Consider the following 22,900-nt stretch of genomic DNA (forward strand, 5'->3'; position numbering starts at 1 on the left):
GAGCCTGACTGAGGAGGTTTCCCACAGCCTCTGGCTTGGTATGGGGCAGAGTTCCCTGTCCGATGGCATGTGTATCAGAAACTTTGCACACCAGCAGTACCACACGACTTCCCCAACCAGCTGCCCCGTTTAGAGCCTTAGAAGCCATCAGAGAAGCCCCAAACTGAGAAAAACCCAAGATGGAATAGCGCATGAGTCCTCAGGAAGCTTACCACCTAAGGGGCTCAGGAAAACTTTACCTACAGGAATAAGAATCACTGTGAGCAGTTCATAAGGCAACTGAATCAAAACATTCTGTTGTTGAGAAAATGATGAGTTACGGGTGGGTGGGGAGATAATTCAGTCGGCAGAGAGATCGCCTCGGAAGCTCGGAGTTTCATCGCAAGCATACCCATGAAAAATGCTGAGTATGGTGTCTCATGTTTGAAATCCCAGCGCTAGAGAGGTGGAGACATGTGGATCCCTGGGGCTCACTGGTCAGCCAGCCTGGGAGAGTTCTAGACCATTGAGAGGCTCAATCTCAAAGCAAAACAGATGGACAGTATAAAACGATCCGTATGAGTCCTTAAGTTTTAAAGCTTTGTTCATGGCACTTTGTTTTATTTAAGTTTTGACCTTAGTCGTGTCTCTCCGTCTGTATCTCGTGACTTGTTTACGCAGGGATTGTCTACCACATCTTTTCCTGATGTTCTGTAACAGAAAAACAACAGCCTGGTGGGAGACGCAATGGAGTTTACCTAACACCAACCAATGCTCACACTGCCTGGCAAAGCATGCTGGTCTCCTGATTCTCGGTTATGACTGCAGCAAGTAATGCTGAGTTTGCGGGACCACCACACACCCAGTAGGAGGTGCAGCGGGGAGGTATCGAGCCCAAAATATTCCTCTGTTGTTCACCAGTTTTGAAAACCTTAGTAAATGCAGTTGCAGGGTCTATCCAACCACTTTTCATGATGAGGCAGACTTTGTTGGACCCAGAGTCCCCCAAAGACCATCAAGGGACCAAATCCAATGCAGAAGCAGAGTCTTTTTATTGTTGCGAGTTAACTCGGGACCCTCTGTCTATCTGATGCAGCAGCAGAGCAGGAAAGTCCATGAGTAGCAATGGGGCAAGGTTTTTATAGGGGGTAGATGGGGTCTTAAGGTCTTCAGACTTCCTAGGAACAGACTCAGGATTGGTTTATGCGATTGGCAATCATGTTAGTAACTTTTAATTGGCTAAAGTTAGTTGGGGGTTACAGTTATCCATTTTGGGGCAGGCCTGGACAAGTCCCAGGCTTTGTCCTTGAGCTGCTGTGGAGGCTGGCTGGCCTAGCACATACTGACTGTGGGGGCTGCCTCAGTAGCCCAGGCTTGGTGCATGCTATCTCCCTGTCCCTGCTGGCAGGAGCATGAGTGATTAATTGTCCTTTGTTCATGGCCCTCCCGGAAACTGCTTGCTAAAGTCTCAGGAAACTGAAATTGAGGCCTGATCTCTGAGAGAAGACTGACAGCCTGTTACGGCGTCTGCTTGGTCCTTTCAGATAGAAGATGTGAAATACTGTGTGTATGCATTCTGTACATTCACAAATTCCCCAAGGTGCTCACAGCTGTGAAATAGTGGAGAAAAATGATAATCCAACAGTAATAATACCCACTATCTGTTATTGGAACCCCAGTGCTGTGATCAGTCAGCACACAATTATTAAATGAATATTTATTATATACAGGGCTCCAATCTGAAGTTAGGAACAAGAACAAGGACAAAAAAGTCAAAAACACCTACAACTCTGTTAGGTCTCAAAAGCACAGTTTGACAAAGTTGGTCAAATACACAAACGTACAACTTAATAATTCTTTAGAAATTTTAATTATTTATTTTTTTACATATTCTTAATTTTGGGGGGGAGGAGAGTTTATCCATTTGCTTGTTTTTTGTTTTTTTTTTGGTTTGGCTTTGGATTTTTTTTTTGTTTTTTTTTTTTTCGTTTTTTTGTTTTGTTTTGTTTTGTTTTGAGACAGAATCTCATTTATTAGCCAAGGTCATCCTGGAACTTACTGAGTTGCCCAGGTGAGGCTTGAACTCATGGTCAGTCTCCTGCTTCAACTTTCCAAGTGATAAGATTACAGGTATGACCTACCAGGCATAGACTAGTCTTGATTTTTCAAATATTTTTATTCAACATGTTTCTCTATAAAAACAAATATTTTTTGGTCATTCCCTTTATTGTGCAATAATAGGCGCATAAGTGACTTTAGGAAGCTGGGAGGGTCCCAGGAAACAACCCTCAGATGAATTATTCTAGCACCTAAGGAACTCAGATGAACATTCCCTTTTAAGAAAGAAAATATGCATTATTGGCAATCTGAAAGAAACCACTCAAATAATTTAAAGTTTTCCTGGTTAACAATGGGAAAACATAATAAATCCATGTGTTGTGGTTTTCCACCGGGCCGAATCATCACATACCATAATTCTCTATGAACATCTAAAGCACACCACACACATACACCACACCATGCACATATACCACACACAAACACACACACCCTAGACACAGATGCACACACACATGCACATGCACATGCACACCACATACATACCACACATGTGCACACAAATATAAACACACCCTAGGCATACATGCATGCACTTACACACTTGTTGCTTTTAGTGGAGGAACAGTCTCAAGTACTCTCAGATGAAGCGAGTTCTTATTTATATTCCTGTCTGCCCCAGTGAATGGCTTCATAAGAATTTATTCTTCATTTCATGCGCAAAAAGGCTGCCCTAATCCCCCTCTTTGACCACTGGAGTATGTCCAGAACTTTTCAGCAGAAAAGGGCCTTTCTTCCTTGATCCCAAGCCAGAGTTGAAATGAATCTTACAGGACTTAAATGGCCCAACATCCCCGTCACCACCGACTTCTCGTTCAAAGGGGTACTTTGGGCGGCAGGTGGAGTTATAATTATAGATTAGAAAAAAGCAGCATCAGCAGCTGTCCCTTCTGTTTGTTCCCGGCTATAACTGTCATCAGTGGGCAAACTGGCATAAACAGGCCTCAGCAAGTGGAAAAACATTTAACCCTGGACTCGAGACGCGCTGGAACCTCGCAGCAGCCAGAGACCAGGCGGAAACCTGACGGTCCCCCCGAGTGAAGGCTGGAACCCGGAGCACACTGACCTGAAGACGCCTCTTCAGGGAGAGACTGACATTTTGAAGATTTCCCTTCCCGTGGGAGACTCCAAAGAAACAGGTTAGTGCTCAGTCAGCTTACGCACTTGAACGGTGACCTTGGTGCTCCCTGGGCTTAGGGTTTTTGACAGCCTCATAGAAGGGTGAAGGAGCAAATGAAAGAAAAGGAAGGTGGTTAGAGCCCATTACTTAGCACAGTCGGCCTGGAGAGCAACTGAAGACATTGGCTTCATTTGCTGCGCTCCTCTCCCGAGTCAACTGCGCTCTCCTTAGGCAAAGAGACAAGGCAGCCCTGAAAAAGTAGAGCGTGTTTTGTGACAGACATCCCATTCTTTTGTAGCACCTCTTACTTGGGCAAAAGGCCCTGGTTTGTTTCTTAATTAAAATCAATAATTTTGGAGGATAAATCAGTGATTTTTGTTGCTGTTGTTATGAAGACAGCTGCCAGCTCTTAATTCCTTAGAGGAAATAGACAAATTACACTTGGATGTTTGCCTATTTGAATGAAATATTTTCTTGCTTGTGATAGAATTATGGTATAGATTGCTCTATAGGAAAAATATACTAGGATGTGTGTGTGTGTGTGTGTGTGTGTGTACTATAATTTGACGTAAAAACTGCATGTTCTCAGTCTAAGTGGCTCTGTGAGAAGCGCCTCATAGTTCCATTGGAGACAAGTTAATATTGTAAAGAAATCTCATTTTGTTCGCACGGGACCTATATGCTAGCCAGTAGCTGAGCAAGATTTCTAAACAAAGGTCAGCTTTGAGCTATCTATCTCAAAGTCGAAAAGCACGTCTCAGTGAGATGCCACGGCATAACAAAGAGCTCACTGAAAAGCGGGCTCCAGGCTCCCTTCTCATCCTGCCCACATCCATGGCACAGAGCCAGTACAAGGAGTCCAAATAATGGACTCTCTGGGGATCTAGCTCAGTTGGTACAGTGCCCGCCTCACATGCACAAGACTCAGCACCTAGTAAACTAGGCACAGTGGCATGGTCCTGCAATTCCAGCACTCACCCAAAAGGTTGATCCAAAGCTCAAAGGTCATTCTTGGCTAAATACCACATTCAAGGCCACTGTCTTACAAAAAAACAAAACAAAACAAAAACAAAAAAAACAAAAAAGCCAAACAAACAAACAAACAAACAAAAAACTCATTTTGTTCAGCTCTGAGAAGAAAGTTGACCACCTTTAAGCATCTCACTGAGACTTTCCAAAGGGAAAATACAGCATTTTAACATCAGGGTTGCTCAGCACATGGGCTCTTTTTGAAAGGTACAGAATTCCAACTGTGCATCCATCCATCCGGAGAGTCACTTAGACACTCACATCCTACCCCTACCCAGTAAGACCACCCAGCGTAACCGGCCAGTTAAGCTGCTCTAAGGGCCTGGCTTCTTCCTTAAAATAGCTCCTGGTTTCTAGGAAGTGAGCCCTAACTTTCTCCTCTTAGGAAGTTTAAAGGTGAACTCAATACCTCTTTATGTATTTTAGCAGACATGGGCCCAAGCAACGAGTATAGCTACTGCTTTTTAAAACATCAGTTTAGCAAACCAGTTTCCTTAATCCTCCTACTATTAAGAAGCGGCATGACAATGTGTCTAGTATATGGCATGTGTTAGTTTCGCTATTTGTTGAGCAATAGCTACAGACTCTAAAATAATACTTACCAATTACAGAAATTTCGGGGCTTTTAAGAATACTCTTTCCTGAGACCACCTTCTTCTCCTTCTGTGCTCTAAGGTCTAGGACTGAGATTCTAGATGGTGAGATGGTGCTATCTACAACTTCTAAATTGTAAAAAAAGGAGTGCAGGAATGTAGGAAGAGTGGACTGGCTAATTAGTTGCCGGCTTTAGTCTCCTCTGATTATTAAAAAAAAATAAAGTGCATGCCAATGCAGACATCAAACGTGATTTTCACCCATGTTTTTTGTCTTCTTGCTCTTCTAGAACAAAACTATCCGAGATGACTGTCACTTACTCCAGTAAAGTAGCAAATGCAACTTTTTTTGGATTTCATAGGTTGCTCCTCAAGTGGAGAGGCAGCATCTACAAGCTACTGTACAGGGAATTTATTGTTTTTGCTGTCCTTTACACAGCAATCAGTCTGGTGTACAGGTACTTTCGCTTTGCATGTCTCCTTAAATGGCCCTCAGATGTTATGTAAGAATACAGTCTCAAAAAATCGGATCCCCTTGGTTGCCGCTGGCCTTCGCATTACGTAACCTCTCCCTCTGCATGAACCTCTCTGTCGTTTTTTTCTCTTCGGGACAGGGTATTTTAATCCACGCCTAACCATGTATTAGGAGTCAGCAACTGCCAGAGACAACGGGCTCGCATTCCAGCCCCACAGGAACTGATCCTGATGAGGTGTCAGCCACGCTGTTTTAGGCGTAAATGGAAAGATTCCACCTTGCACCCTTATGGTGTGATGATTAATGACAAAGCCCACAGACACATACTTTTGTGATTCTCTCAACCATGTCACTCAGAGTTTGAACTTGTGGCCTGACAGCTTGTTGCAACTCCATGTGGAGTTAACATCTGGGTGAACAGAATTTCCCAGGCAGCTTGCCTTTCGTCTCGATGGTGAGCTCTGCCCCGGGACGGTGGTTCTCCAACCTTACCAGTGCCGCAACCAAAGAATTAAGGCCCAAAGAATAATTTGTTCTCTTTATGTCTTCTGATTTCAGGACGTCATTTTCGCAAAAGGAGGTATTTATTCTTTGTTACGTCGAGGTGTGTTCCTGTCAGGTCGATAGAGACTTTGAGCATAGCCACCTCTCAACAACTCAAAATTACAATCTTGATAAAATTTCATCAGTATGCTAAGGAAAGAAGCTTGATGAGTCATTAAACTAAAATTGACTCATTGGAGGAAACTAATAGGAAAGCTTAAGGTTTTTAAGGCCATATTTCCACCTTAGCTAGGTATATAATTCTTTCTTCTACCACAGATGAACAAATTGTGAGGAGTCACCAATTTTACCTACATCCTTCCCTGCGGTTACGAGACTCCACTTGGAGAGGAGGGATGTTCGTTTAGTTGGCTGAGCGTTACCCAGAGCGAAATGTTGAACAATTATTTTGTTATGCATCAAAGCTTTCCTCCTAGGGCTGAGGATGTAGCCAGCTCAGGTGGTAGAGTACCTGCCTAGCACGCCTGGAGTCCTGGGTTCATTTCCTAGCATCACATAAAGCCAGGCATGATGGCATAGACCTGCAATCCCAGCATGGAGGAGGTGGAGGCAGGTGGATCTGAACTTCAAGACAGTCCTTGGCTACGTGGGCTACAAGAGACCCTGTCTCAAAAACAAAACAAAACACTACTATTCCAAATGAGTGTACACGTTAGATGGATTTTGTGGGGCTGGGGTTTAGCTTACTTGATAAGCAAGTGCTAGGTCCTGGGTTCAAATAACCAAAATAACCAAAACAAAAAACACCAAGGCAAAAATCGCAAGTATAGATTTTGGCAAATGTCCTTAGAGACTTCTTATATTTTTCAGATACCTTATAGATTATCTTAACACCTTAGCCATATGTCACACGAACCTTCGGGATATGAAATGGTGGCAGATTAGTGGCATTCCAGGATAACTCTCTATCTCCTTAGTTTGTTTTTACTAATGTGAGTTGACTGTTGCTACTGCTGCTTAGAATAGAAAAAGCCCTGAGAACCGTTGCTGTATTGCCAGAAATGCTCTCTGGGGTCTCAACTTTTGCTCCAGTATCAAACTCATACCCCCCAAAGTCTACACAGACTTTTGTCTTTCCGAAAACCAAAGAGTGCATATATTTGTAAAAATCACTTTAATTTGGTTTCTCTTTCTTTTTTTACAAGTCTCATTGCGAACTCTTGGGAAAGTTGATTTTTAAAAAATTTTATTTATTCCATGTGCTTTGGTGTTTTGCCTGCATGTATATCTGTGTGAAGGTACCAGATCCCCCGGAACTGGAGTTACAGGCAGTTGTAAGCTGCCATGTGGGTGCTGGGAATTGAACCTGGGTCCTCTGGCAGAGCAGTCAGTGCTCTTAACCACTGAGCCAGCTCCCCAGCCCAAGTAGATCCTTTTTGTCTTAAAGATTTATCAAGAACTGTTGGATTACTAGGTCGAGAAAGTAAAGCAGACCTGTGGGAGATACAAACAGAATTCATTCTTGTGCCTGCTGTAGACTTTGGTTCTATCTCTTCCAATTTGGAGGAATGATAAAATAATCTCTGTGGTAATTTCTAGCTAAGAAAATTTGTGTCTATTATTCATATTTCTTTGGCCAATTAGTATTAATACCACCCATTTTGGTTCTATGTTTGAAGATATATGCTTTAAAATTATTTATATAATTGATTTTTTTTTTATATCCACGGAACCATAAGCGGGAAAGAAAAAAAAAAAACAACTGAGACTCCTAGAGACTAGACAATACACAGACCTGTGCTGTACCCTGGCTTGGCCTAACTGGTCCTAAGAGCTACACGTTCCACTCTAAATACTCTTTGACCATTTCTATTTATGTAGCAGAAAGCCACCCTGTCTGTGACTTGTCATCAACACGACCCTCTGAGGCCTGTGAATCCAGCCACATGACCCTCTGAGGCCTGTGAATCCAGCCGGTGCCTCTCTTGTCACTTCCCCTGATTCCAGGAACTCTATCACCTCGTCCAAAGCTGAGACAGGAACTCCACACACCCCTGGACCCCAAACTCCTTCCTCACCAGTACCAGCTCCGCCTGCAGCCTCATTGGTTGGATACGGTTCCCTCACTGGCCCTCTGCTTCTTTATCAACATTCTAGCCAAGGGAACTGGTGGTACTTATTCTGGTGGCTCTTTCCTTAGATTTCTTCATCCTTGAGATGAACTGCACTATCGACCTATGCAAATTCATATGTGGTTTCTCTTTCCACATTTTGGTGATTGTTACTAGCCTGCCTTTAGAGATTTTGGGGGGGCTCTGAATTCCCTCCCTAAAGCATAATAATGGTCTCATTATGGGCAGGTGTGTTTAACAGTCTCAGAAAAAGAGCTTGGGGAGGTTAAGTCAGAGCTACAGGAAAAGTTTTGAGACAGTGGCAAAATGTAACAGTTTCCACGTTTAAGATTAAATCGGCTTTATCTGTATTCCAAGTAATTATGAGTGTTAAAGTAAACAATTATAATATTACTTGACTGTGATATGCACGATCTAGAATGTGCTAATTTACTTAATTAAATTAATTAACACATTCTGAATTAAGATCAAGATGTCTAATGTTGTTACTCAATAATGACTTAATAACTCTGACCCACCAAATCAATACTCTCTTTCTTGTAAGTATTCCTGATGAATAATTGAGAAGTGGAAACCAGGTCTGGTGGTGCAGGGCTGTAACCCTAGCTACTTGGGTGGCTAAGGCATGAGAATTACAAGTTTGAGACCTGCTTGGTCTACAGAGTGAGCCCAAGCCAGCCTGGGCAACTTCAGTGAGACCCTGTCTCAAAAATAAAAAGGAAAATCTGAGGCTGGAATTCAGTGAGAGTGTCTGCCTGGCACCTGGGCTGACCTACCTTTGATTCTCAGTGGAAAGAAAGAAAATAAAAATAAACTCTTTTGTGACGTATTTTTCTCCAAAAATCCAATGAATCAATTATATAAAACTCTAAAAATATAAAGTTTTAAGAAACAAAAATGGTTAATAAATCCTTTATTTAATGGCCAAGAGTCTTCTGTGCTAAAATCTTGAATACTTGAAGCACAAAGCAATTTTTTAAAGACTTTGGAGACACATCTGTTTGAAGAAAAAGGAACAAAAATATAGAGTTCCTTTGAACAACAACAACAACAAAAAACTGAGATTATTTGTGCTTAACTGTTTGCACTAAATGCCACCTGCAGAGCAGGTGCAGAAATACCATATCATAAAGGGCTGTGCGTTTTATTTTTGCTCCAGATTGTTACTTACAGGAGCCCAAAAACGTTACTTTGAAAAATTATCAATTTACTGTGACAGATATGCTGAGCAAATTCCAGTAACCTTTGTGCTTGGTAAGTATAGGTCACGCGCAGAATGCAGCCACACCGCTGTCTCCGTGAGATGACACATGACTGCATGAGTGCTTCCGGGCTGAGAGGCATGCCGGGAAAGCCGCTGCTTGCAAGGGCACGCGGCCGCCGTCCCTAAAGTTTGCCTTCAGGGCTGCTTCTGCTAAATTAACATCCGACAGTTTGAGGTCATGATCTGCTATGGGACCACTGAGCTTTCTCTTCACTAACCCTCCACTTTTGCAGTCAATATTTCAGTTCTAATACCCACTTACTGGGTGCCCCTCACCTTGCCAGGCACATAGGACGCCCCCACCCCTCTTCTTGGAGGGAAAAACATAAGGTATGGATGATAGCATCCTTTCAGATCTCGAACCCCTAAAAAAGGCTAAAGTTCTGCTGAAAGTGTGTCCGCTGAGGTGTCTGCTGTAAGAAACTGCATGATGACTTCCGGTTACCCCGCAGGGTTCTATGTCACTCTGGTGGTGAACCGATGGTGGAACCAGTTTGTGAATCTGCCTTGGCCGGACAGGCTCATGTTCCTCATCTCCAGCAGTGTCCACGGGAGCGACCAGCACGGGCGCCTGCTCAGAAGGACGCTGATGCGCTATGTCAACCTCACGTCCCTGCTCATCTTCCGCTCCGTGAGCACGGCGGTGTACAAAAGGTTTCCGACCATGGACCACGTGGTCGAAGCAGGTATGTGCATGCTTTCTTCTCGTGGGCTCTTTCTGTCAAGTTCATGTGTCTATCAGACGTCGGAACCACCAAAATACTCTAGAAAGCACCTAAGTGTACTCATTCAAGAAATGTTTGTGGGTTGCCTCCTGTGTGCCAGAAGAAATCTTTTTTTTTTTTCTTTTTTTGGTTTTTCGAGATAGGCTTAAAGAGATATTTTTCTTATTATTTTCCTTTGGTGGTAGTGCTCGGGATTGAACCCAGGGCCTTGGTTATGCTAGGCAAAATGCTCTACCACTGAGCTACCTCCTCAGAAGAGTTCTTAAAGGGCAGAGATGAGTAAGGTATGATTCCTGCCCTCAAGAAGTTTACTTTGGAGGTAGAGGAGAAAAGTAGTTGAAAGTCAAGATGTCTTGAGATAAGTACAGTGATGATGATGATGATGATCACAACCGTCCAAGCAACCTTTCATATGTAGTACCTTACAATTTTCCAGTATCGCATGGCCATTGTGTTTATTTTGTTCTGAGTTGTTTTGCTTTGTTTTGTCTTTTGTTGTTGTTTTTGAGGCAGGTTATCACTATGTAGCCCAAGCTGGCCCTGAACTCACTGCAATCCTCCAGCCGTAGCCTGCCTGGGAGTGGGATTACTGATGTGCGTCACCGCGCCTAGTTTATAGCTGTTTTAGATAGGTCCCGAGACACCATGAAATCAGTAGAGGGCGGATTTAAACAGACTGATTACAAGCTGTGCAACACAATTAAGATTCAGACTCCGAAACATTATGATGGCATGCGTCTTGAAGCACCATCGGTTCTGGAAGGAGTCTGTATGTCCGTTTTCATCCAGGATAACCCTCCTCCCCAGATGTGGTCGTCAAAGGCTCTCTCTCTCCAGTGCTTCGTAGGAGACGGTAGACGTAGGAGTTCTATCTGGGTGCTTGGGGCTAGCATGCTGAAGTCATGTGTGAAGGATGGTTCTCTTTGCTATGTAAATATTTGACACAGAAGCTGTAAAACCGGCCTTCAGTGGCGGGAGGATTGAGTGAGGTCATTCTTGGCCCACAGTGAGGATCTGAGAACTCGGAAGAATTCCACCTTCATTTAGGCTACAGTCTCGAATCAAATTGTAATCTTGTTTCCTTTTTCCTCCAAAAAGAATATTGTTCGTTTTTTAATTTGTTGTTGTTGTTGTTGCTGTGTGTTTATGGGAGACACAGATAATAACTAAGTATAGCATAAGGGTTGGGATTCTGACTCCTCCACTGTCCACTAGTTACATGATGTTGTTTACGTACTTAGCCTTTCTGTGCCTCAGTTTCTTCATCTATAAAATGGGCTTATGCTAGCACCTATGGTTTTTTTTTTTGGTTGGTTGGTTGGTTGGTTGGTTGGTTGGTTGGTTTTTCGAGACACGATTTCTCTGTGTAGCTTTGGTGCCTGTCCTGGAGCTTGCTCTGTAGACCAGGCTGGCCTCGAACTCACAAAGATCTTCCTGACTCTGCCTCCCGAGTGCTGGGATCAAAGGTGTGTGCAGCCAGCTCCCGGCCGATAGCACCTGTTATAGACCTTGTAGATTCACTGTGAGAACTAAGTGAGTGAATGGTCACAAAGTGCTCAGAGCAATTCCTAGCACCCGGCAAGTGGTATGCCATTTCTTGCCGCTATACAGGAATCATCTAGAACAGCATGGCACAGCATTTGGGTCACTACTGAAGACTCCTTTGTGTCCATGACATCCCAGGTCTTCTTGATCTATTTTCATCATGAGATGGAGAAAGTTGGGGAGGGGAAAGAAAGCAAGGGTGTATGTGAGGAAGTGGTGGTGGGGGGCAGGGAATCAGTGGGGGGTCCAAGCAGAAGTCTGAGTAGTCTGGCCAACATTCAGGTGTGTTGTGTGTGACACCGGGAACCAAAACCAAATGAACCGCCCGCTGCCCTCCGAAGGTAAAAACGTAGGATACTGCTTCAGAATAACTAACCTGAAACGCTCCTTGGCAACTTCGGTTTCTTATATAGAAATATATAAAGAATAAAGATGTTAAGAAGGACCTGCTCTGAAGGAAGGTAGAAAAGCCGCAAACAGGGCAAGTTTGGGTGAACCAGGGCTACTTCTCTAGTTCTGACACATTCTGGCACAGAAGGGCTCTGGTCAGAGCAAATCGCATCCTCTTGGGGTCAGCCCCGTGTTGAAAGAGCATCCTGAGGAGCCGGGCCAGCCACCAATAGAGAGGACTTTGGGGCCTCTGGTCCGACCTGAGCTCCCAGGGCTGAACTGGGCCCGGGTCTGCAGGCACGTGAGCAAACAGGGTAAGCAGGAGCGTGGTGTGACTTCATTTCCTTTGAGTGTGCTATTCACAGCACACTTGTACAAATGGCTGCCGTGCACACGCAATCAGGCTTTTTCCTTTCTAAGGGACCTGGGATGTCGGATATTACTTCTGTCCCCACTATCCATACCCTTACCATTGCAAGGGAGTGTGCAAAACAAGAGCCATTCACTCACTGGTGTGCATTTCAAGTTGTGTGTCTGAAACCACAATCCACAGACCCACAGACCTCGGCATTTGGCTGCTCACTTAAAGTGCATTGTACTCCACTTTGAATCTACTGAATCAAAAAACTTGAACCCTTAGAAGTGCTGCTTAGACCCCTTCCGTTAAACATGCCTCCGTGTCTCTCCTTCCCTCTCTGTAGTTTAAGACAGTCTCATCACGTAACCCAGACTTTGCCTCACACGGGAGTCCTTCTGCCTCAGCCTCCCTGGTGCAGGGAATCAAAAGTGTGTGTCACCATTCTTGGCTCCCTGTCATTTTTCACATGGTGAACTTGAAAAGTACTGAATGGTTTGAGGGATGCTTTAAAAACAAAACCAAACAAAAGAACAAACACCTCTTTGTCTGATTCCCCGGGCAAAAAAAAAGGAAGGGAGAGGGGATTCCAGTCATTTCTACTAACCGGGTACCAACGACGAAGACGGAGTAGATTCAGCCTGGGGTGACCAGCGACAGCAGCCAGCTAAGGTGTGCCCTCAGGCAGAGTTTGAGTCACTTGTTTGTGCATGCCACGCATAGTTCTGGATTAAAATTTTTATTTAGTTCCTTTGGACTGGCTGAAGGAGACAGATCTAAGAGAGAGCAAATGGAGCCAAAATCTTTCTTAGGGCCCACGAGCCTATGACTCACAGCCTCCATTAAAAGGCCTTGTTTATCCTGAGGCAGGGGTCTAATGGGGACTGCAGCAAAAGGATTGTCCCAAGTTCAAGGCCAACCTGAGCTACAGCGCGTGAGTTCCTGGCCAGACAGGACTACATAGCAAGATCACACCTCAAAAGACAAAACAAAAATAAAGGAGTGGGGGGGACTCTTCTGGAACCTCGGTGTGTTTTTTTATAAAAGGGGCAGAGGACATGGCTTGTGCTCCGAAGAATGTAAATTTGTGCACACAGCGTGTGTACGATATCGTGTGTACGATACCAGGGCTGTGTGTCAGGTGATAGAGCAAAGGTTCCAAGCTACTGAGCTGCAGGAACAGCCCCAGAGCCCGGCGTTTCCTGCTGCCCCGGCCAGCACCCTCGGTCTATGGCAGCAGCGCTGACTCACGCAGTGTCTGGCTCCTTCCCCCGTAGAGAGGGCTGACTCAGTCTCATCCAGGCTCTGTGTCCAAGTTGTCCCGCTGGACACCTGCCTCCCTCACTCCCTGACTGGTTTTCGCCTGTGCCAGGGTTTCTGGGAAGAACAGGAAGTTGGAGACGGTGGAAAATGTTTGGCAGATGTCCTGAGTCCAGAGCCAGGGCACCTAATCCCTGCCTAAGAGGATAGAGGACTCATAACTATGCCACTACCCTGCACTAAGGGGGCAAAATAAGTGGGCAATGTTAAGGACACACACACTCCTCCCCACATACACACACACACACATACACACACACACACACACACACACACACACACACACACACACCTTATCTACTGACTACCCTGCTTAAAATCACCCATAAGAAATAGTATGTATCTAGAAGTTGAGTACACATCAGCTACTGATAAAAACGAATGCTGGAAGATGTCAGTGTATCTAACAAGCCCCTACAGACAGTGATGAGCGGTCCCAGAATCACAGGCTGCCAGATGCTGAGATTTAAGACTGGGTCCTCCAAAGCTCTTTGCCCAACTGCTTCGCCGGGGCTCTTGCCTGCACAACCCCTGTGAGGGGCAGGAGGAGGCAGGTGAGAAGGTAGGAGGATGGAGAGCAGCAAGCCTGGACCTTCTCTGCCAGTCTCTGAACTTTCTTTGTTTTTAAATGAAACAGTCAAATTCTATCATTCTGAGGCATGGAAAAACCGCGCTGCATGCTTCCCAGGAAGATAGATCTGATTCTTTGTCATCACAGGTTAAATTTCTCAAATTAAAAATAAAAAGCTTTCTATTTCTACTTATACTAAAAATTGAACTCAAAATAAGTCAATTGTGCCGTGAAGTCGCTTAAGTGTGGGCCGTCCGTTATTTATCAGAGGGACTGCCAGAGAGGCTCATTTTTGCCTGTTGACTCTGAACTCATTCTGGAAAATTCTAGTCATTCCGATCACCTGCCCTGGAAAATGTCACTCACTCCAAGCCAAGTGCATAATCCTGGATCTTTGCTAACTCGGGGGTCATGACCTTAGCTGATGGTTTATATTTTAGAACTAAGTGGAATCCAAATCTTTTACCTAATACTTCATAAGTATCAGAGAAGAAAATAGTTCTCAGCAAAATTACTCATCAGAAGCACAGAGACGGGAATAGAAAATCACAGACCGACCCAAAAAATAAAGCTCCCAATGACTATCAGGCATTTGCACATTCTATAAAGCTTCCTTGGGGTGGAAATGCAGTTGGTTGGCAGAGAGCCTGCCCAGCATGCACAAAGCTCTGGTTCTAATCCCCAGCTCTGAAGAAAGCCAGACAGGGAGGCTTGTGCCCATAATCTCAGCGCTGGGCAAGTAAAGACAAACCAGGAGTTCAAGGTTATCTTTAGCTACGTTGCAAGTTTGAGGCTGGCCTTGGGCACATGAGAGCCTGTCTTAAAGGAAAGGTAACTAATTAATGAATTGATTAATTAAAAAATAAGAGACTGGAAAGTTGGCCCAGTGATTAAAAACACTTGCTGTTCTTTTGGAAGACCTGGGTTTGATTCTCAGCACCACATGGCCACTCACAATGGTCAGTAAGTCAGTCTAGTTCTCCCTAGAGAATCCAGCACCCTCTTCTGGTTTCTTTGGGTACAAGATGTGCTCACCATGCACATACATACATACAGGCAAGAATTTATACACCTAGATAAATATAAACAAATGCATAAATAAATTTTTTTTTTTAAAGTAAAACTAAAGCCGAGTTGAGTGCACATGGTATACCAGTCTCTGTGCTGAGCAGCAGGAACACAACATAAAAACGGTCATAATGGTCCCTGTCCTCAAGGATCAGTAACAATTACCATAAATTTTGCTCTGCACTAACCATCTTCAGAGGCCAACACAAATGCGTTTACAGCTGAACTTCATGTCTCCGTATTGTATTTCTCTCTCTTCCTCCGAAGTGAATATTTTCCTTTTGTACTCAGTAAGAACATTTAAGCATGATACTTTTTTTTTAAGGTCCCTTTTACTTTTCTTTCTTTTTATTTTTTATTTTTGACAGCAGCGGCAGGGTTGGGGGGTAGGAGTGGTGTTTTGAGACAGGTTTTCTCTGTGTAACAGCTCTGGCTGTCCTGGAACTCACTATGTAGACCAGGCTGGCCTCAAAATCACAGAGATCTGCCTGCCTCTGCCTCCAGAGTGTGCGCTACCACTGCCTGGCTCGTTTCCTCTTCTTAAAGCCCTGGAACCTTAACCAAAGTCCCTGGGCCTTCTCCTGAGACTGGTGAGACTACACTGGACTTGTCAGTTACTGACTCACATGGTATAAATTGCAAGTGAGCGCTGGGTTGCCAAGTGGCTGGTGAGTAGAAGGAGCCCTGACTTAAGATGCGCTGGCTGCAAGGTTAGCCCATTTGTGTTTCTGGTCTAGCCAGATCACATAATCCAGGATCCTTCCCTGAGAAGAGCGCTCAGATTTTGTATATTTACTCCTGCCCTCCAGCCTGCTGTCATTTTCTTGGGTGTGTTCCTGGTTCTCAGGATCCTTGGGCTGTTTAAGTGTCCCCGTGTCCTGTGTCGGCAGGAGAGACGGCCAAAGGGACCGTGGTATTCACACCTGTGCCAGCTTCCTCCGTGGGCCGAACTTCTAGAGGCTGAGTCAGTTACTCCTATATTCTCACATGATGAGCCCGAACAGACAGAATGTCACCCTGTGAGGGAAAGCTGGCTCACTGCGTGCACCTCTTGATCCACTCAGGAGGCAACGTGCAAGGCGGATCAGCCTCCCTGGGCCAGTGGCTGGAGTGAAAGTCTGCCCATCCAGTATTTCTGAAAGTATGATTGCTGTCACTGAATTGTCAAGAGATTTTTGTTTTTGTTTTTGTTTTGTTTTGTTTTTTGTTTTTCCAGACAGTGTTTCTCTGTGTAGTTTTGGTGCCTGTCCTGGATCTCGCTCTGTAGCCCAGGCTGGCCTCGAACACATAGAGATCCACCTGGCTCTGCCTCCCGAGTGCTGGGACCAAAGGTGTGCGCCACTGCCGCCCGGCTTCTTTTTCTTTTTTTTAAGACAGGGTTTGACTGTGTGTCCCAGGCGTTTGCCACCATGCCAAGCCAGGTTCTTTTTGTACTCGTCTCTATGTTTGCTTGCTGGTTTGTTTTGAAACAGAACCCTGTGATACAGTCCGGGTTCGCCTGGATGTGTCGCCCAGGCTGACCTGAGTCTCATGGCAGGTGCAGGTTACCTCAGCCCTGTTCGGTCAAGGCAAATGAAATTCAGGGGCGCCCACTTGGGCAAGGGGCTAAAAGCACTAATTGCTTGTGTGTATGTTATTTCGTGTGTGTGTGTGTGTGTGTGTGTGTGTGTGTGTGTGTGTGTGTGAGAGAGAGAGAGAGAGAGAGAGAGAGAGAGAGAGAGAGAGAGAGATTGAATAAAATGCAATGGCCTGCCAAATAGAATATCCACTTCCTAATGGAGAGGTGGGCGAGTGCAGATATTCTGGTATTATCAGGGAAATAAAGGAATAATTCTCCTCAGCTGGTATTGCCACCTCAAAAGCTGATTTTTTACTCTCTTGTATCCTATTCCAGGCTTCTGATCGATGGGCTGTAACTCACTGTTGCGTTCATGTTCTTAACTCATTTTAAAAACTTCTGAGCATCATTTTTAGTGGGATTAAATGGGGGGACACGGGATAGAATAGAAACAATACTATCTTGTATAGTAATCAGTGAACACATACTGTAGAAGAAATGACAGTTATTTTTTGAACCATTTGTCTCGCTGTGGCTCACGATCTGATGTGTTGCCCTGCACAACTATGTGATATGATTCTGTCTCTGCCTCAATCTCACGTTGCATCTCCTCAGCAGAGATTTCTAAACCTCTCCCATTATATTCAAAGGGCACCTTTAGTTGAAGAGGTGGCTCTGTTATATGCATTTGGAAATGAGTCAGAGATGTTGGACTCTTCTTGAAAGAGCTGTCCGGAGGAGGCTCAGACACCAGCAGCACAGCTTTCTCGTAGAGGAGAACTGGCGTTAAACCGATCCTGCCTTTGAGCTTGGAGCTGCAGAGCTGTGGTCCTTCTGCTAACAGAGCCTCTCCGGAAGGTCAAAGACACCTGCCCCTGCTTCAACCAGAGGAAAATTAGGCTCGCTCTACAGCAGACGGATCTGTGATGGCAGGGATCTTGCCTGTTAATGAATTTAATTGGTCCTTTGGCTTAGAGACATGACAAATTTGCCTTCCAGTAGCAAATCCTGCTCCATGGAACGACAGCTCAATTTGTAAGTCAGTACAAGCATCCATCTATAAGGATAGGCATATGGATATCTCACCCTGATTAGACATATTAAAGAAGGTTGTTTTGCACACGAGTAACATGAAAATCATTGGGCCGAGCTGAGCCAGCCAGAAAGAAAAGAGATCTCGAGGGACGTTCTAGGCATATGCAGTAGCTTGCCAAACCAGACGTAGGGCCTGAAGGAGGGAGCCATGTGGCCACAGGGTGGTGGTAGACCAGCCAAACTGCAATTAATTTGTAATACAATCAAACTATAATACAGCATAGTGATAACCATAATGAATTTGCCTTAGATATGAGGATAATAATTTTTTTAATATTAAGGCACTGATGTCTAGTTACAGTGACCTGAGATGCTGCTGATGATAACATTACACTTCCTAACTAATGCCCCCTAAATGGATCTGACCACCATCCCCATCTAGAGCTTTTCTTGCAACCGACCATCAATTTAATTTCCAAAATCGGATTACTTTAGATATCTGAGTCAGCAGGGGATGGCTGGAGTCATTCTGACTGTGTACTCTTGGACGATGCATTAAGTTCTGTTTCTTCATTCATCTTCCCCAGGACCTATTAAATTATCAATAACTTTGGGCTGGAAAAAAAAAAAACTTGAAAATCACCAGCTTTCTTCCCTCTCTGTGACTCCTCTAATCAATAAGTGTCCTTCCCAGAGCGCAGGACCCAGCTCTGGCTCTAGCCAAGCCCTCGTTCTGCATATTTTCTTTCTGCTTAGCTGCCAAGAAGGGACTCGCTAACACAATTTGATCCACAATCCTAAGTAAAAAATAACCAGACACAAGGTTGTTCTTTGGCCAAATTACAGAAACTGCAGCCAGTGTGTGAGTGGGGTCATTTTTTTTGTTTTGTTTTGTTTTTTAGAATTGCACTCTAAATCCCAAGAATCTAAGAGTTAGACAGTTGATGGGGAATGACTGAGACAGGCTTCCAGTTAAAGGTGGGACAGCTGTGGCGAGCTTTTAGGCCTGGAGTGAAGAAGAAAGGCCAAATTCATCTATTAACTGTTTTCAAAGCAGCAGAGAGTTTGTTCTTAAGCCGAACATGTGTGGCGAGGGTCTGGGGACTCGGTTTGAGTTGCCCCGAAACACATGTTCCACAAAGAAGGGAAGATTCCATCGGTTACAGAATAAAGGAAGTCATAACCCAAGGTTAACTTCTTATAATAACATTTAATCATGCTCCATAAGCCTGTTTTAAAAGGAAAGGTAGATTACCTGGATCGTGTGCTGCATTCATCAGGGTTCTCTAGAGTCACAGAACTTACAGAATGAACCTCTACATCTATAAAAGGAATTTATTGGGATGACTTACAGGCTGCAGTCCAGCTAATCCAACAATGACTGACTGTGAACAGAAAGTCCAAGAATCCAGTAGTTGCTCAGTCCACGAGGCCAGGTGTCTCTGCTGGTCTTCAGTATACTCTGGAATCCAGAGACGTCGGCTCCAGTGCCAGTGAAGGAATGGATGTGCTGGCAAGGTGAGGGCCAGCAGGCCAAGAGCAAAAGCTTCCTTCTTCCATGTCCTTATATAGACTTCCCGCAGAAGGTGTGGCCCAGATTAAAAGTATGGCTTCCCCACTCAAGATCCGGATCAAAGGCGTGTGTCTTCCTACCTCAAAGGTCTGGACTAGAAGTGGATTAACTCACTTCAAGCCAAGCAGAAAAATCTCTCACAGGTGTGCCCTCCAGTTCTGGGTTGTGGTTCATTCCAGATGGAGTCAAGTTGACAACCAAGAATAACCATCACATGTAACAACTTTGAGTTTTATTGAGAAACAAGAGCATAATTATTGGCCTTTTTTTTTTAAAATTCCAGAAGAAGTACCATCCCCTAGTCATGGGCAGAACCTTAGCTAGTGTAAGTAAACTGGATATAATTGTAGTCTAGTGTCAAAGGTAAATATTGGTTCTGTAGCTATCACTACGTTTATTTCACATACTGAATCAACAGAACCTTCCTCCATTAGGACAGTGGTTTTCAAATGTTGCTTCATGTTAGAATTCCCTGCAAGTCTTTATAAGCATGCAACTGCCTGGTTCCTATTTCAGTAGGTCACCCAAGAAGACTTAGCATGCCCCTACCTGACCCCACTCAGACCTCTGGGGAGAAGATACCATTTCTAAAAGTATCCAAGGCACAGTAACAGCAGACCTGACTGAGGAACTTCTGCCCGCAGGTGGGGCCAGCCCTACCCAAGTTTGCTAGGTGACAGGGGTGATTCTGAGAGCAAAGTCTTCTGTCTGGGAACTCGTTCTGGAGAACACTGGCCTGAGCCACACCAGACCTAGGAGACCTAGGGAACTCCACCGCTTGAGGAATGGATGACTATCAAAATGCTGTGTCTTGCTTCTTCCGTGACATACTTTCTATTATAACACCACCTCTTAAGTCTTACATGCTAAGGAGGGATGATAACTCAACATAGAAAAACCAAATCTGTAAACAGACGACAGACCCAGATGTAAATGCGTTGAATTAAGGCAAAGTGGGTTTTCATCAGAACTTCAGTAGCAAATGATTACATTTTGGAAGCTAAAATAAGCCAAAATTAATATCTACTAAAATTAGTTTTAGGAATAATCTTTCATTCAGAAAATATAATTTAGACGAAATCAAAACATTTTAAAGCCACTAGAGAGAGGTAAAGGGATAGGAACAAAGAAAGTCATGTTAGCATTATTTCCAGTAACAACATTAGAACCAGGGCTTGGTATTTAGCTCAAGACATAGAGCACTTGCCTAGCATATACAAGGTCCTGGGTTCAATCCCTAAGGCCCCCATGAAAAGGCTACTGTGGTTAAAAATTAGAAACAGCTTAAATGTCTATTCAAGGTGGAATTAATTAAATAAAACATTGTAAACAACTATTAATATTAGTAGAGAGCAGTCATTTAAATAACAGTGCTACATATTCATTTTTAACCTCTAATATACAAATAAAAATAGAAGTAAATTATAAATATGTATATAAATAAAAATAATTTGTGTTTAACAAACAGACGTGTACGAACATCCACGAGATTTCTCTGGAATGTTATACAATAGACTGGTCATAGTGATTTTCTCTAGGGAAAGAAACAAGGGATTAGGGATGAAGGGAGGCTTATTTTCTCCATGAATATTCATTTGGCCTTTTTGGATATTTATATCACTTGAATTAATTAACCTTTATTTTTTTAAAAAAGGTAAAAATCAAGCATAAACTGTAAGCTTTTAAAGTCCATTTCTTAAAACAAATCAAAATAAAAAAAGAAGAAGAAATAAAGTTCATTTCTTCACGCATAGACGTTAAGAAAATGGAGCTGGAGAGATGGCTCAGCGTTTGAGAGCATACATTCTTCTTGCAGAGGACCGCAGTTCAGTCCTCAGCACCCCGTCTGATGCCTCTGGCTTCTGAGGGCACCCACGCCTGTGTGCAAGCACACGCGTAATTAAAAGTAGTAAAAATAAATCCTCTTTCAAGGTTTTGTTATTAAATAAACCTGCTACCTTGTTCCTCTGCTTCCCCGTGTGTGGGAAGAGAGGGAATGAAGGAGGAGCCCAGATAAAGTGTCAAAGATACATTGTTCCTTAGCACTAAGTATGCTCAACTCTTCAACTCTTCAGGTATGTTTAGCATCCCAGGTAACACCTCCCGGCTCCTCCACCCACCACGGGCGGGGCGTGCCTTTCTGATGTGTGGTGCCGGCTTCCAGCATGATAGACGTGCGCTCTACCACGGAGCTCTATCCCCAGTATCATCGCGGTAAAGCAGATATCGTTACCGAGGAAGACCCCGAGGCTCAGGGAGGTCTCTGGAAACTCAAGCTAATTGCATTTTATGCACACAACATTTTGAAAATTTGTGCAAAATACTGTGGGGACTAAAAAAGACCAATGTCGTCCTTGCCTTTCATTATGTACAATATCGCTATACTACAAGTCAAGACTGAGCACCACTCGGAAGATTTAAATTAGAGAAATCCCTGGGTGGACGAAGGAAGGAATGAGAGATGGCTTCGCAGAAAGGGGATGTGATCAAGCAGGATGCCGACAGGATGAGGCGGGAGGAACAGCCTTGGGAATCACGCGCAACTCCTTGCTCCAAGCTCTGTTATACACTCCCGAATTTTAGTCTCTTAACCCTTACAACTCTAAGTGTTATTGTGCCAAATCTTAGATTAATAAATCAAAATGTAAAGGAGAAATTTCCCTAGATATTCTAGATCAGGGCTCTTTTTTTTTTTAAGATTTAATTATTTATTATGTATACAGTGTTCTGTTTGCATGTGTCCCTGCAGGCCAGAGGAGGGCACGAGATCTCATTACAGATGGTTGTGAGCCACCATATGGGTGCTGGGAATTGAACTCAGGACCTCTGGAAGAACAGCCAGTGTTCTTAACCTCTGAGCCATCTCTCCAGCCCCCTGGATCAGGGCTCTTAAACTCTTTCGGCTCACTAGCCCCCTTTTACAGGAGAAATATATATATGAACACTTAGGCATATGGCGATATGAAATATGTATAAAACCAAACAGTGACTGATAATAAATTGTCAAGAAATTTTCTTGGGCTAGCAAGATGGCTCAGCAGGTAAATACTTCGCCAAGCCTGGCAACCTGAGCTCTATCCCCAGGATCTGTGGAAGGTGAAAGTTAACTCCTGGAAGCTGCTCTCTAAGTCCCACACGCACGCTGTGGCATTGACACACATACACATGTGAATAAATCTAATTTTTTTTTTTTTTTCGAGACAGGGTTTCTCTGTGTAGCTTTGCGCCTTTCCTGGAACTCACTCGGTAGCCCAGGCTGGCCTCGAACTCACAGAGATCCGCCTGGCACTGCCTCCTGAATGCTGGGATTAAAGGCATGAGCAACCACCGGGCTGAATAAATCTAATTTCAAAACTCTTATAATAGAAATTTATTTTAAGGCACTACTTTGATGTACATATAATTTGACTGGTTATTAAAAATGAACGAAATAATTCTATAAGTGAAAGCAAGCCAAAGCTATGGCTCAGTTGGACTTCCTGCCTAACATGCACAAAGCCCTGGGTTTGAACCTCAGCCTCAGCACCACCGTGGCACCTGCCTGTA

The 22,900-nt window shown here is 44.0% G+C and overlaps 1 protein-coding gene across 1 annotated transcript in view; it reads left to right on the plus strand.

Moving 5' to 3' along the window:
* The first annotated feature begins 5,145 nt into the window (after positions 1-5,145).
* Best3 (bestrophin 3) overlaps positions 5,146-22,900 on the plus strand; it is a 38,019-nt gene continuing 20,264 nt past the window's right edge. Inside the window, exons 1-3 of the mRNA XM_052753769.1 lie at positions 5,146-5,297; positions 9,110-9,204; positions 9,667-9,900. Coding sequence (XP_052609729.1) covers positions 5,146-5,297; positions 9,110-9,204; positions 9,667-9,900 — 481 coding nt within the window. The remainder of the gene's footprint in view (positions 5,298-9,109; positions 9,205-9,666; positions 9,901-22,900) is intronic.

The sequence above is a fragment of the Peromyscus californicus genome, unplaced genomic scaffold, assembly GCF_007827085.1.
Source record: "Peromyscus californicus insignis strain IS unplaced genomic scaffold, ASM782708v3 Scaffold_24__1_contigs__length_46423439, whole genome shotgun sequence".
Taxonomy (NCBI): domain Eukaryota; kingdom Metazoa; phylum Chordata; class Mammalia; order Rodentia; family Cricetidae; genus Peromyscus; species Peromyscus californicus.